This window comes from Astatotilapia calliptera, chromosome 11 (assembly GCF_900246225.1).
Source record: "Astatotilapia calliptera chromosome 11, fAstCal1.2, whole genome shotgun sequence".
Taxonomy (NCBI): Eukaryota; Metazoa; Chordata; class Actinopteri; order Cichliformes; family Cichlidae; genus Astatotilapia; species Astatotilapia calliptera.
The window spans coordinates 25,749,148-25,764,898 of record NC_039312.1 but is presented as its reverse complement, the minus strand read 5'-3'; the positions used below and the strand labels follow the sequence as shown (position 1 = coordinate 25,764,898).

The following is a 15,751-nucleotide window of genomic DNA, read 5'->3' as shown; positions in this document are numbered from 1 at the left end:
GGAAAAGATAAGGGTCATTGTTAATGCAACTAACTTACATTATATAAAAAGCAATCACAGTATATTTTGGCTGTAACCCTTGTTTGCTGTAAATCTCCTGCCACTTAACATTATGGGGTAAAAACGTTATTATTACTACAAAATTATTACTACAAACACATTTACGGTTATGGTTTAGTTGAGTTGGTTCAACTTCTGGGAAAGCCTGAGATTATTGGGTGGGGCAGTACAAATGACAGTACAGCTGACTGGAAGTAAAATGCACTTGTGTGGCTCATAAAGTCTAACTTACATAGGCAAATGTTTTGCTTGCTGCACATTAATTATGCTGTCATTCTCATAAGTCTCACTTATCAGAGTTACTCTTTCACTAGAAACCTGTCTTACCTGTTCTTCTGCCTTATTTTCTCTCTCCTCCTTCTCTCTCTCTTGACTGTCTGACCCACTCCTACTTTTTGCTGTTGATTTAGCATGACTAGCCGCAGGAAAAGTTGCTCAATGTTAATGTTTGACAAGTAGGAAGAAGGTCCTTCGTTGCCATATCGAGCAGCGTTACACACACAGCCACACTCTTTCAGTTCTCCTTCTACTCAAAGAGTTTGTTTGCTGCTTCGTAGAGGGATTACATATTCAAATCAAAGGGAGATCGAATGAAGGACAACTATGGGTGAGTCAGCATTATCAGTTTTTTCTTAATAAACCAACGTCATGTCTGAGTATTTTGACTAACAGTTGCCTTTTTGCTGGGAATTCGTGGCAGTGGTAAAGAAAAGCTGCAAAGTGCTGACAAAAGTTAATGGATTTGTATCTGCTTGAAATGCTCCTCCAAGAATTTATGTATTGTACCTGACATGTACAGGCATGCAAAAATACGAAACCTTACTCTACAGATACTAGAGTGTGTACGTTCTAGCTCTTGCACAGACTGTATCTACGAGATTTGTGTTTGCTAAACAATTAGAGAAAACCTGTTTTTACATACATCCAAGATAACAATGCCACACTTTCAGTTCTTTTAAGAATCTCTAAAGTTCTCTTTATATTCAGGAAAATAGTGACAACACGAATAGTTGTTTCACTTCTCTGTGATAAATGAAAACTAAGCATTTTAACTGTAATAATCCACATTCAAGCTCATATTTGTTTCTAGCCTCCACTGCTTAGGGGTTTGTCTTGGTTTTTTAAGATATCAGGACACATCACTTGTGAGACAAGTTACACCAGCCTTTGTGCAAAGAATCTAATTATCTGCCCCATTTACGGATGCGCTGTAGAGGTGCTGGTGCTAATCGACTTTGAGAGCAACTCCGACGACGAGCTCACAGTGAAGGAGGGGGATGTGGTCAAAAATGTCACCAAGGCCAGTGAGGAAGGATGGCTGCATGGGGAGCTGAGAGGGAAGAAAGGCATCTTTCCTGCCAACTTTGTCCAGGTCTGCCAAGGCTTTACTGTCCACAGTACTGTACTATTTGCTATGGATATATTTGTGTTCATCTACATTGCGTGCAACATGTTTAAAATATGACTTACTTGGTTTTAACAGGAGGTCCCAGTCTATTTGAGAGGAGAGAGCAAGATGGAACCACGAAGCATTAGAACAAGTAAAATGCAGAGTTTGAATTATCAGCACTTTCTGTTCTTTAGCGTCATAACCTTAAAAAGCAGGACAGGAGTGGCAGACGCTTTAATCAGAAAGCATTTAAAGCAGTTTTTAAAGATGATTTAAAATTGAAACCCAACACAATTATGAAATGACTTTGCTTTCCAAAAAAGGAAAAAAAAATGATAGAAAACTAATGAATAAATGCAATATTCACTTCAATATTAATTCAGCTGTACAGCATCAACAGTTGCCTCAAGGTGCTTTATATTGCAAGGCAGATCGTACAATAATACATACAGACAAAAAACCCAACAACCATATGACCCTCTATGAGCAAGCACTTTGTCAACAGTGGGAAGGAAAAACTCCCCTTTAACAGGAAGAAACTTCCGGCAGAACCAGGCAGATGGCGGCAGATGGCCGCCCCTCTCAGGGAGGGGCGGCCATCTGCCGCGACCAGTTGGGTTAGAGAAGGATGCACATTACAATTAAAATATGAGCAACTGCTTTGTTGTAAAATAAAAGGAATTTCTAAAACACTGCGATCACTAACTTAGAATAGTCCAATTGTGTGCAAAAGATCCAAATTAACCACGCTGGTAATGCAGCGTCATTTAAAACTACTCTAAGTAAAGTTCCTGCTAAAAAAAAAGACTCTTGGTACAAAACGAGCCATCACAGCAATACAGTAAAAATACTTATTACAATAATATTCAAAACAGGTTGCTCTTGACATTTACCACATCCTTGCAATGCAAAGTATATCTAATTCAGAGAAAAAAAATTGGACTTTGTGGGAACAGACATGCTCAGAACGTGAATAATTGCTCCAAGCTATGCAATCTTAGCACTTTCCTGTTGAAACTTGATAACAATGCTTTCTAGCCCAAAGACACTGTTAAAGAGCTCCATTTTTTTTTCATTAGAAGAACGTTATGAACTTTACTTTGGCTGACAATTCTTTCTTTTTTTAGCAAAGAAGAAACCGACAAGAAAATGTGAGGTACTGTTTCCCTACAGTCCCGTGAATGAAGACGAAATGGAGCTGGTTGCTGGCGAGACTATAGAGATCGTCAGGGAGGTACAGTTCTTATCACCCTTATGGTTTTCACACTTATATCTGGCCTCTAAATACCAAACTGTGAGTCAAATGTTAGCAGTAGATTATGGGCTTAAAATAACTAGGTTGTGGCTGGTGAAAAGAAATCTCTGCGATGACATGATAGTGAATACCTGATAGCAGCTGCTGAGAAGTGAGGCATTTTCCTGTCACTTCCTGAAGCTGCCCTGTAGTCAGAACCCTGCACTATAGCGATGATATGTAAATCAGGGTGTTGTCGATGTGTTTGCTCAGCCTGAACTTCTTTGGGTAAATAAACAAAGATTTGAATATGGCTTTATTTGATCGATTTCTTTTTATTTATAATTAAACTCATAGTTCACAGCAAGCATACGTTTTCTGAAATCCCATGTGAACTGATCAGACTAGTCCTGGCAGTTCTGAGGATCATTCGTCAGACACCTTAAACAGGCCGATCAAGTGTCTGGAATGCACTACAAGATGATATTTCATGTAAACCTAAGGTGGTAGTGCAGCTATTTACTTGTAATTTTACATATTTTTAGCTTAAGCGATGTTGAGTAGTAGTCAAGTCATCTTTATTTAAATAGCACATTTAAAAGACATCAAGTGTCAGCCAAAGTGCTGAACAGACAGATAATATAATCAAATAAAAATGAATTAAATCAGATAAGATGGTTGTGGGTCTGATGGCTGACTGTATCCACAATTTACAAGAAATCTAAGAGTATTGTACCGATTTCAGTAAAATAATATTAATTTTTCTGGGTTATGGCTGTTAGCAAGTCTCCTTGACTTCTCAGTAGATTTTAATTTTCTCATTAATTTGTTTAATAGCACCAACCAATGACAATAGAGATTGTAGAACTTGTTTTTCTGTACAATATATAATAACCTGTGAATTTTGATGGCTCATGACCTACTTTGCATGACAGATTGAAGATGGATGGTGGATGGGGGTGAAAAATGGCAATCTAGGAGCATTTCCATCAAACTTTGTCAAAGAAATTTTCATTTCTCCCAAAGGTTGGTGGCAAAGTCAATTAACAGAGTTTTTTATAGTTTCATTTTTCATATATAACTTTTAACATTTTTCATCTGAACAGATGTAAAATACAATGAGGGCAAGGCAAGACCAAAACTCACTGACGCTGTGTTCAATAAGGAGGTTTGTAACAGTGGAAAAACTTTTCTTAAATATGTATGAGCTGTGTTCCTTTTACTTAATGCTGTCTTTGTTCCCATTCAGATAACTCAGAGGGCAAGTGTTAGGAACAAAGCAAAAAAATGTAAGTTCAGAGTTTTATACATTTACATCACATGCTAGCTTTCTCACATGAGACACTGGTTCTATTTCTGAACAGCATTTTAAAAGCTGCTAGACTAGTATACAACGTCAGTAGGACAAGTGGTAAATTCTTGTACTTTTACCTTTATGGGTGGGGTCAAACCAAAATACTTAACAGCAATATTCCTTGATTTACTACTTCACAAAGACATCAAAGTGAGCGATCTTCCAGGGTTAAAGGTTTATAACTTACCTCAAGTATTACAGTCTTTTGTAATCTTTGCTGTTCTTTGATTTAGTGTTGTTTCAGGGTGGATAGAATTAGTCATCACTAGTGAAACCTCCTCACACGTACGACGGTTTCTGCAAAGTTAATAATCATGTTATCTCTTAACACCGTATCTCCTCAGCTATAGAGTGTTGCAAAGTCATGTTTGACTACAAGGCCAAAACAGAGGATGAGCTGGAGCTGAAAAAAGGAGATGTTGTTAAGATACTGAACAAGGTTTGAGCACACTTCTTTATTTTTTTATCAGCTGTTCTATGCTGTCACACTTATGACAGACTAATAAATTCCTGGATAATTTGCTTTCTTAAAATGTACCATATGGTTCTTCCAGAGAAACCAGTTGTGTCACTTTCAAGACTGACTAGGCTTAAGGACAGAAATGTGGCACTCCAGACATGCTAAGGAAAAAATATTCGAGATAGCTACTTCGTGTTGACACGTCGTGATCTGCTTGACTTTTTGATGACCTTAGGTTCAGAGATTTCAGATCCCTAAGGACAGAAGCTTGTTTTAACCTCTCTCAAATGACTCTTTAATCACCATCTAAAGGAAACAGCAGATGAAGGCTGGTGGGAGGGAGAGCTAAACGGCCGGTGCGGCTTCTTTCCTGATAACTTTGTCATGGTGATTTCACCGATAAACAGCTTGCAAGTGAGTGGACAAAAACACAATCTCAAACATAACCCTGTTGGACTGGAGTTTAACTGCACTGCAATGAAACCATGGGCATGCTTCGGAGTAATTGATGCTATGCATACTTTTTTGTCATTTTAAAATGTCCTTTAAAAATAAAATACATTATGTTTATTTTAGCATGTCTGCAACCAGTATTCAGTGACTCAGTACTGTCTTTAAATACCGTCTGCTTTGGAGTTACTCACTGAAATTTCCCATTTGTGGAAACAGTGTGTAGAATATGGGGCAGAGTACAAGGCACATGGAGTACCAGAAAACTTACTTTTTCATTTCTTTTTCCTCCTGTAGACGGGGACCATAAGCCAACCACCTGCACGTAACAACTCCAAGAAACTCTCAGGTAAGAGAACAGCATGAATGTTTCCCTGATCAAATAAAGAAGCACAGTGCTTGAAGCTCTTTGAAAGTATGATGTGGAGCTTGACATTTAGAGGTTCACGACCAAGTCGGAATTTCTGACTGCAGCAGTGTTTTGCTTGGCAGTGTGCTGACTGTTTGGCCTGTGATGGGTTTGGCAGGTCAACATTTACACAGTTACATAATAATTCAATAAAATATAAAAGTTTTTTTTTTTTTTAATTATTATCTATGAGAAAATAAAGACGTAGCGGGAAAAAAATACCCTGAAGTCAGAGGAACTATTTGAACATTTCTTGAGATTACATGCATTCCACATAGCGATTTATCAGACGCCCTAGTAACATTTACAGTAGATATGAAACGTTTTCATCTTGTGACCATGTAAAGGAGGTTAAACAGATTTAAACACTCTGCCCTGTAGCACACAGCATAAACTCTCTAACCCACAAATGGGGCCACGCAGGGAAAACTCATCACAAAGAAATGCAAAAGAGTGGCAAATTCTGGCAACCTGGATCCTGATTTTTTTTTTTTTTTTTTTGGGGGGGGGGGGGGTGATTTTTCCTTAGAAGATAACGTTAGCGATCAATCACAGCAGTTATTGACTTTTTAACTTTTTTAGTTTAGTCTGAAATCTAATATTTTCTGAAGAGACTGCCCAGTAATGTACCCTTTGAATTTCGAAGAGGTAGAAATTTAATCTATGAATCACACAGCAGGATGTGGTTCATGGAAATTGTTTTGTAGCATCAAAAGTGTCTGCCCAGACAGCTTTTTAAAAGGATTCAAAATATGCACCCTCACTGAAACTTAAATAGGCAGGTGAAAATAAGGCCAAAGGAAGTGGCACCAGTACTATGAGAATTACAGTGCAGCCTCGTACCAAATTGTACTCATCATTTCCACACAGTATCACTTGAAAGATTTTCACAGGAAGTCTCAGACCGTAGTAAGATGGGGGATGGTTAAACTGGTCATGTGACATAGTTTAGGAGTCTTGGAGGAAACAAGGGGGTGGGGGACAGATGAGAGCTCTGTCACAGATTTCCACTACCAGCAACAAGCAGCACTTGAGCTTCTTCTGCTCTGTGGATGGTTTATTTACGAGGGGAATGTTGCACAATGCGTTGCATAACACTCAAGGTAGGCTTCCTGTGTTTTCATCCGATCCGTTATAGATGTCTGAGTTTGATGTTAAGACTAAAGCAACATTTTTTTTGTCCTATTTCTTGAGGTCTTTGCATTGGAGCAGTTTTACTTCTTAGATTGCATTCATTCAGCAGGCCTGTAACCACACAGCTCATCTTATCTGTTTGAGAGTAATCACTTCACTTGCATGACAAACAGAGATCTGTCACATAACTTTAATGATTTAACCTCTCTCCAAGGTAAGTCCTCTTACGGGCTGTATTTGTTTCATATGAGATGACCCAGAGTGCCAGTTAAGACCTGGGAACTGTAACTGCATCGCTACTAAATCTAGCTGTTACCTGATTTGCTCTAATTACGTGCATATCTTTTCCATAACACGCCACTCGTAAACCTTACGTTTGAACACCATTAGCATTTTTCTACACCATAATGCTTTTTGGACAGTCTTATAGTTCTTTGCAAAACAGTCATGCACTTTTTATCACGAACTGAGGGCTGAATAATCAGAATCAAAATCAGGAGAAACCACACTTGCAAATACAGTATTATTTAAACAATGGCATGTTTGCTCAGCATGCATGCCCTGCACAGCACAGCGACAGCATGCTCATTCACTCATTCTGCTACAGAGAAAAACATCTGGGAAATGCTCTGCTGATCAAGAGAACTTTCAGCGAAACTGCAAATGTCTGATAAGACCTTTTTTTCCTGACAAAAGCACAATGTAGGACATCACTGCTTTTGTCTGTGCTGCCATTGTTATGGCCATACTAAATAAAGTGCCTTGAGCATTTTAAATGAGGACTTGTTATATTTGTGTGACAAATGCAACTAGTGATCAGCGGTAAAATTTAATTTAATGGGTTTTTTTTTTTGCAGTAAAGACAGAGGAATCAGCAATGGAGAAAGTCGGTCCAACAACAACAAAGACGAGTAGGTAGAGATGGTAGATGCTTTTATTTTTGTACTAATTCATCTTAAAAAAATCCTGCTGTGGACTAATGTGATGATTTTGTTTTGCAGATGATAAACCAGAGCCTAAAGACCTAAGAAGCAATCCTCCAACCAAAGTTAAACTTCCACCCATCATCAAACCGAGCCCACCTCCAGTCAAAGACAAGCCGAACAAGGTTTTACCAAAGTGAGTTTTACAGAAGCGTCTGTGATGTTCTTTCTCACTACTTGTAACTCCATGTGAAACCACTTTCTGGAGATCTGACCAGAATAGTTATTCATATGCAGCCTTTCTAAAGCAAATAGGCCCTCAGAAAATGTCAGGAACACTTTCTCCTCTCTGGTCTGGCACCAACAGTGGAGCATTTAGATGTTAAAGGTTTTTGGTTGCAACCACCAGTTGCTATGGTTTCCTTAAAGAAGAATGCCAGGATGCCTGACATTTAGTGGCTCAGTGGAAATTGTGGGATGAGTCAGATCAGGCCGAAACAGACGAGAGCAGCCCATTTCCTGTTTCCTGAGCAATCGCTCACAAACAGCCTTACACACACAAAATTGAGAAAACAAAAACAGGCCCGTCTTGAGAAGAAGAACACGCTTTTGAAAAGCGTTTCCATGCAAATTTGCCTTTTTCAGCTTTTTTAAGACTCCTCCTTCATGTTTATCTAAGCTTATCCCACAAGGCTTTTACAGCCAGGCTGATTTTTCAACAAACACATCAGTTATAACCAGCATTTAAAATGTTATAAAACTTAAGTAGTAACTCTGAATACAGAGAATATTATAGTGATTTTTCAAGACTTCATTTGCCATGCTCTGCACCTGCACCTGCACTAGCACCAGCGCCCACTCTATTCAGGAAACCAGAAACCACATACAAACTCTCCAACCCTCTGCATCAGTATTTCTTCACATCAATAGATTTCTTTTTTTATTTGTCTGTAATTTTAAAAAAAGTGTTCATTCGAAGGTATATTGTTGTTTTCTGTAGAACCAATGGTGATGCGGCTACTGTTCCACCGAAACAACCGGAGGAGAAGGAGACTGACGAGTTTGATGGATTGGAACTGCCGACTGAAAAGCTGAGCCATCCCACAGCAAACAGAGCCAAACCTCCACAGAGGAGACCACCATCAGGACTCCCCATAGCAGCACAAGTATGTCCGCATTAGCGACCAATACCGATCGATCTGTGTGGCAGTGTGTATAACACAGATGTGAAGAGCTTCACAAGAAACACTCAAATTATAACCTGCATACCCACATGAATAGGGTTGTCAAAACAAGTCATTCTCAATACTAAAAACGACTGTCAGATAAGATACTCATTTGCAACAGTATTGATGCGGACAGCGTCGTCTTTGCTTCCTTCTGCCGACACACAACTTTTACACAGTACCTGCATGCAGGCGTCCACACAGGCCCTCCCCTTACCAGCAGCTGAAGCAGTTGACATTTACAAGACTACAAGAATAAACACCTGGAGGAATTTTGAGAAGTCAAAAAAGCTTCCATTTTAACAACCCGAACATGGATATTATTGTTGCTCTTGTTCTAATCTTCATTCTTGTTTTGGGGGTTTGAGGGGTTTTTTTGCTCCTGTGGCATCAAAAATAGTATTGGGTATCAAGTATTTTTCTGGGTATTGATACAGTGTTAACCAATATTTCTGCAGATGAATCAAAGGTTTATCAGTTTTCTGTTTAATTTTGTGCAGTCAGTTAAAGCACAGTTGTTTGAAACAGTCCTTAATAGTTTTAGTGATTCTTATAAATATTGTGTCCATGTTGGGATTAGAACCATTTTTAGCAATAATATACCATAAGCCCATAATACTACTACTACTACTACTAATAATAATGTTATTAACTTTGTGCCTCTGCAGTTCACACTTGTGTTGTTGTTATGTTTTGAGACCATCTTCACTCATGAAGCCCTGAACCTTTATAGACAGTACCCCATGGAGGTGTACATGGGAATGCTAACGATATCTGATATCATTTGAGAGTACAATAAACAGTCTTTACTCTGCCACCTCCCTGGTTTAAAGTCCATGCTGTGTCCGGTTGCACTGATTTGTGCAGTTGTGACTTTAGGGCAGCTAACTGTTATTCCATTCATGTATTTTGGTTCATGCTCTGCATATTGAGAGTTTCTGAAAGGGACCATCTCCTAATGTATGCTACACATGGTCCCAATCAGATTCTCCCAACGCTGTCAGAAGACAATTTTACAGAAAAGTGACCAGTTTTTATGGACAGCCCTCTTGCTCACTGACCAAGAACACTTGTAATGACTTCTTGGTCATAACAATTCATCTGGAAAAAATGAAAGAATTAGAAGAAAGAGAAAGCGAGCTTGTACTTGACCGCCCAAAAAACCCACCTAGCTGTTAATCCTGCAAAGCTGAAAAACCAGAAATCCTAAGGCATGCTGTGAAGAATGACTATTAGCAATGATTGACATTTAAACTTGACTGTTCTTCCTTTGTACTGCTAGAGCGCCACGGACCAGACAGATGCAGAACCAAAAAAGTTTGAAACGGAGATACTGGCTGGCTTGCAAAAGGTTTGTAACACTCTGTGTTCTGGGTGAAATATGAATGAAATCACATAAGTTTGAGTTCAAAAAGTTGTTCTATGTAGGAAAATGTGCAGTAATATTTTTGACAATTAAAATCATTTCAGACAACAGAAAATCTTCTGCCCACCCCTCCAAAGCCCGATCTTCGACCCAAGACACCACCTCCAGTTCGACCAGCACCACCCAAAGTTCTCGTAGATAACAAAACTGTGACCTTTAAAGACGAGCCAACTGTGGAAAGTCTGCAGGCTGAGATCAAAGAGCTCAGGATGACTTTGGAGCTGCTTGAGAAACGACAGGAGTGAGTACAACTCACTTGTTTTGTAGCCATGTTTGAAACCTGAGACATGACAGGTTTATGACAGGCCTAAAGTTACTTTACAAAATTAAGACAATTTTGTAAAAAAAGATCTTCATTACATTTCAGCTAACCCTCTTCTAAAATAAAAAAAGAAAGATGCCTTGTAGCACAAACATACACAGGAAGTGAGTAATTCAAACCTAGCAGAGAAATACAAATGAATGTAACTGTGCATGTTCCATCATAGGAAACCCCCCCTCCCTTCCAAACAAAAAAAGCCTGACTCAACAGCTCTTTCGTATCTCTTGATCTGAAACGTTATAGCAGCCTGAGTGATAAACATGTGCCACACTCTGCAGAGCTGTAGACATTTCATTTCCTGATCAGTGATCTTCTTAAGCCTTTTGAACTCACCAACCATCAGTTTGAAACTCAAATTACTGTTGTTCCCTAGTCACTCAGTAGCTGAACGTTTTGCATTATACCAGTAAAACCTTTGACAGTATATGTTAATTACAGGCAAATACACAAATCCTAATGGGATGTGTGTGAAGACTTCTGTAACTGTATCTCAAGCCGTGTTTGTGTAATCAGTTTTCTAAACGTATAAAAAGATTTTCTAAATGCAACTGATATTTGTGAATGTGTATTCAGTGTGTGCATAATGCATGCATAGGTCTGTAAATGCCTACACAGTTATTAATAGATGCAGCTAAACATTTTGATCCAGCAGCTTCCTGCTTGGCTGCTATGGTAGACCTACAAAGGCATGTGGCGATCTGTCTGTAAATCTGAGGTGTTGTCTGCTCTGAGCTCAGACTCACAAGCTCAAACATACCACCGACTATAACACCTGGTGATTTCAAGTATGAAACTGCTGAATGGCTGTGGCTGCAGTTGCAAGCTTGACTATAATGAAATCTTAAACTGATTTAGGTTTAACACCTCCGTGTGTTTTCAGAAAGTATAGCGAGTGATAGTTTGTAAAAATATAACAGAAGTCCTTTATTGCTGAGACGTATGTGTGTAAAAACTCGAGTTAGTCATTAACCTGTGCAGTTTGGATCATCAAACAGGCGGGTTTTTTTAGCGAATAAATGTTTTTATTTATTTATTTATTTACCCATTTTAAACAATCCCTGTATGTATTCATTATTTTTGTGGCGTATGGAAGATTGCAATGGGTTCGTGTAGTGTAACCCCAATTTCTCCCAAGGGAGACAAAAAAGAGACTTTCACTTAGACAGCTGCATCTACAAAAACAAACATTTTAAAACATTTGCATATCTGAGTACCAGATTTTGAGGTTTGTGTGTTGTTGTTTTTTTTAAAATAAATTGCACCCACACCAATACCCTAGCATATCTGCAAAAACCTATATTACCATAATAGTTCAATAAAATTAAACTATTAAAATAAATGTCTTTCCTGTTAGAGCTACAGAAGTAACTTTCTAAATGTATTATTATCTTGACTGGCACTGCACAGTGTTGTTGACCTATTTAGACTTACCAGCATCTCCAACCTCCTCATTTTGTTCTCTTTGTCTCTTTTTATAAGGCGAGACATGCAGGAAGTGAAAGAAGAACTGAGGGATGAAAGAAACAAAAGACTAGCATTGCAGGTCAGTGTCTTGACTTCTGTGAGTGTTATTACTTACTGCCTGCTGCATAATGGGTGAAAAAATAAGCAGCAGTTGTGGTTCCAAGATCACGAGCGCAGTATAATCAGTTGTTTAAAAGGGTTCTTTTTGTTGTTGTTTCTTACAGGAGGAAGTGCAGAGTTTGAGAATGAAGCAATAATCCCAACACAGACTGTGACTAAGCTGCTTGTCTGACACTGTGCCATGCGAGCTCTTGGACTGCAAATTTCAGAAAATGAACATTTTTTTCTGACATTGAGAAAGTAAAAAAAACAACAAAAAAACCCCTCCCTAAACAGTATAGCTGGAGTTAATATCAAGCTACTCCTATAATGGAGCAAAAGAACCAGATCCTCCAGAAGACTTTTAAGTAACATGCTGTTTGATATTGGAATGCCAGAAATCTCATACAAGTCCTCAGTTGGGTACGCCTGGAAGCAAATTACTGTTTTACATGTTTTCTTTTTTATTACTTTTATTGTGGATTACAGGTTAGGCTATTTTTAATATCAGAATTTGTAATATATGCAGCTGTACATAGGAGGAAATATTGTTAAGTCTTTTACAAAGAGCTAAAGGATAATTTACATCATCATAATGGGCTTTGTTACCTGAATGTCAAGTGAGATACTACTGTCCAAACTATGCCATGTTAGTGAATTTATGCAATGTAATGTAATGTTGCAAAGATCCACTAGGGGGCCCTCTTTGACTTTTTTTTTTTTTACATAAGGTGTTAAGTTTTTCTGTGATTGCTGGGATTTATGGAAATGCCCTGGCAAAATAACCTCACATTGGAGAAGGAAAAATAGAAGAAAGAAATACATTCTTCATCCAAACAGTAACTGTGTTAACATTTAAGATTTAAGCGAGTGGCTCATGTTAATGGGTAGTGCCTTAAGAGGGGGAAAAAAGGAAAAGAAAAGAAATAAAACTGTGATTTAATGCACCAGGAGTTTGTGGTCAGTTTGTGTCGGAGAAACACTGACTCACTCATAAAACACCAAAAGGTGACTCATCAGTGGATGCAGAACACATGGGAGGAAAATTATTGAGAAATTATTACACCCATCGCAGGAACAGCTTTGGACAATGCAGTCTTCACAACATGCTAATGGTAGTGTCTCTGTGAAGAGCATATATGAACAATACCTGGAGCTATTTAGGAATCAAGCTCTGAAACTCTCGTGGAAACAAAAAAATATTGTTAATCATGCCCATTATTGATGTGTTCCTTTATGGACAAACAGTAAAACAAAGAGTCTGCTGACAGTGCAGAAACCTTTCATAGGATATCTAAAAACAATAATGTCCTCTCTGTGAAGAACTGCATGTGATTTAAATGTTTATAGAAGGTAAGTTCTTCTTACACCAGAGATACACAAATAAAGTGGAATATCTGCACAGATACTTTATTCCTTCGTCTTAGATGGTGAACTCTGTACAGTGTACAGTAACACTGGTGGAATTTAAACTCTGTAGAGAGCACTGAAAATGGAGTAGTGAAAAAGTTATCAGAGCCCAAAGGTCACACACACACACAAAAAAAAATTCCCAAGTTAAATTTAGAAATAATGAAAGATGTTGACAAAGAAAGCGAGACAGATGCTGAAACAAATCTGGATTTGTACAGCTTGTACAGATTTGTGATCTAAGCTTAAAAGGAACATTGTATTCTGATTCTCGGCTCAGCTATTTTTTACTTTGGAACCGTGAAGCTTTGCACAATTAAAAAGCACGTCATTTCATAATGCCTGCTCTATAGCCCCTTAGTTGAGCCATCGCCTGAAACAGCAGTAACATTAGCTCCAGTAAGTGTCTTTAAACATCCCGTCCTCCCTAGAAGCCCACTTCCTACTGAGTGTCCAGCTTCCAGAAGCCAAGTAAAGGGCAGGTCAGTGCTTATGAGCACCACCTCCCCCTCTCGAAGACCAAACTGTAAACCTATTATCATATTTTTCCTCATTGTTTAATCGTAAATTAAAGACGTCACCTTTAATGAGGTATCCATACAGATATATTTTCTTATTGTTTAAACTTTGAAGTCAAATAAGTTCAGTTATGGCTTTGGTTACTAGATTTCAATCATGTTGATGTTGACTTAACTTTACCTATGTAAAAAATACACATATATATGTTGGAACTAATTGCCCTAAGCAAAATGAAAATGACACTGTTCACAATATTTAGTCGTGACTCTAGTAAAATATATTTTTTGGACTCTTAAAAGGACTGCACACAATCAAAGCTACTAATTTCTCTAAGCCACTGACCACAGGAGAACCTTTTCCAAGACCTCAACACAGAAGATGCTATCAGAAATCGGAGACCCGAAGGCAAACCTGAGCCCTATCTGGTCCTGCAGCACAAGGACCAGACCGGCTTCAGGGTGCCCAAAAAAAGGAATATTATTGCCTTACAATGATGTGTATTTTAGTGCATACTAACCCTCTCTATGGATTTACAGATGTGTCAAGAATTCATGCTAACATTTATTGTAAATCACCAAACCGCTGAAGGGTGACTTGTGATAATATTCAACACAAACACACCACCAGTGTGGACAATTCATCAATGTTCTGTAAGTCTTTACTGGCAACCAAACATTGTTCCAAGCTATAAACTCACATGGAACAGATTTATTACACTAATACACAGAGTTGATATTGGACATCTAAGCTCTGAAATTCAGAGCAGCTGAGCTGTGGGAGTGATGATAGCACGTCTCTGAAGACCACATTAGAAACAGAGTCTGACTTTAGTCATTATGTGAAGCGTTTGGGGCCATTACCCTGCACGAGACCACAGATGGAATTAGGCTGCCAAGTAAGCACCTTGTGTGCATGAGCCATGCTAATGGCCTCTGTGGTCAGCTCTAAACAAAACACCTTCAACATACAACCTAGTCCAGAGAAACTGGGCAATGAGTGCAGCAGAAGGTTGCAAGCGTCATCGTTGGATTAAATTCAATTTCATTTTCACTAATAACTGGCTAATAACTACATCCAAGTTTACAGCAGTGACCCAGACTTGGAGGGAGCTATGGGAGACCCTCTCCACCACAGGAGGCATCCAAAACTAATTCATCCATTAACACTGCCATTATTTTTCTCTAAATCTGAATCAAAAGCACGAAAAAAAAAATCATAATGGGCATATGAAACAGTAAAAGCACCAAGAAAGACAATTCAACCATGAGGTCAACAGAATAAGAGAAGAGGTTAGCAGGTTAGCATTGTAGTAGAAAGTAAATTAGGATTGGGTTGCAGGAGAAGAAATTAGCCACGAGCATATAAAAGGTTATCAACCAAAAAATGAGCAGTTTTAGCAGATATTATCAGGCAGCTCTGAAAAAACAGATAAGCAATCAAAAACAAAACAAAAAAAAATGCAGGTGAACAGCCTAACAGCTCAGTGCTGCACTAACAAGCTAGCATGTTCACGCAACATCCTAATGCCCATCTTACATATATGGAATAATTTGAAGTTAAACGTGTAAAACCAACAGGTCACATAAGTCGAAAAGATTCATGTTCCAGAGACGCTGAACATGTCAGACAAATCTTAGCACTAGAGGTCTGTGGTGTAGACCACAGAGTTCATGGAACCTGGCCAAGAGCCTTACTCCAACCCTGCTTCAGCTTCGACTGCAAAGGCAGTGGCAACAGGTAGCAGAGTTAGCATGTATTAGACTAAAAAGCTAGCAGGCTACTTAGCTTTATGGAGGGAAACATTAGCTTTTGTAGTTTCCGGATGTCAGCGGATGAAAGAAAACTGTGTTAAAGTGGCCAAGAGCCAAACT

The 15,751-nt window shown here is 38.6% G+C and overlaps 1 protein-coding gene across 1 annotated transcript; it reads left to right on the top strand.

Annotated features, from left to right (window-relative positions):
- Nucleotides 1–476: 476 nt before the first annotated feature.
- sh3d21 (SH3 domain containing 21) lies at nucleotides 477–12,898 on the top strand. The gene is made up of 17 exons (XM_026185370.1): nucleotides 477–667; nucleotides 1,275–1,432; nucleotides 1,544–1,601; nucleotides 2,578–2,684; nucleotides 3,620–3,710; nucleotides 3,791–3,852; nucleotides 3,934–3,973; nucleotides 4,383–4,477; nucleotides 4,811–4,912; nucleotides 5,246–5,297; nucleotides 7,349–7,402; nucleotides 7,493–7,610; nucleotides 8,415–8,580; nucleotides 9,923–9,991; nucleotides 10,111–10,307; nucleotides 11,868–11,931; nucleotides 12,077–12,898. Exons 1-17 carry the CDS (start codon nucleotides 664–666, stop codon nucleotides 12,107–12,109), a joined length of 1,470 nt encoding a protein of 489 aa, XP_026041155.1. The 5' UTR covers nucleotides 477–663; the 3' UTR covers nucleotides 12,110–12,898.
- Nucleotides 12,899–15,751: the final 2,853 nt, after the last annotated feature.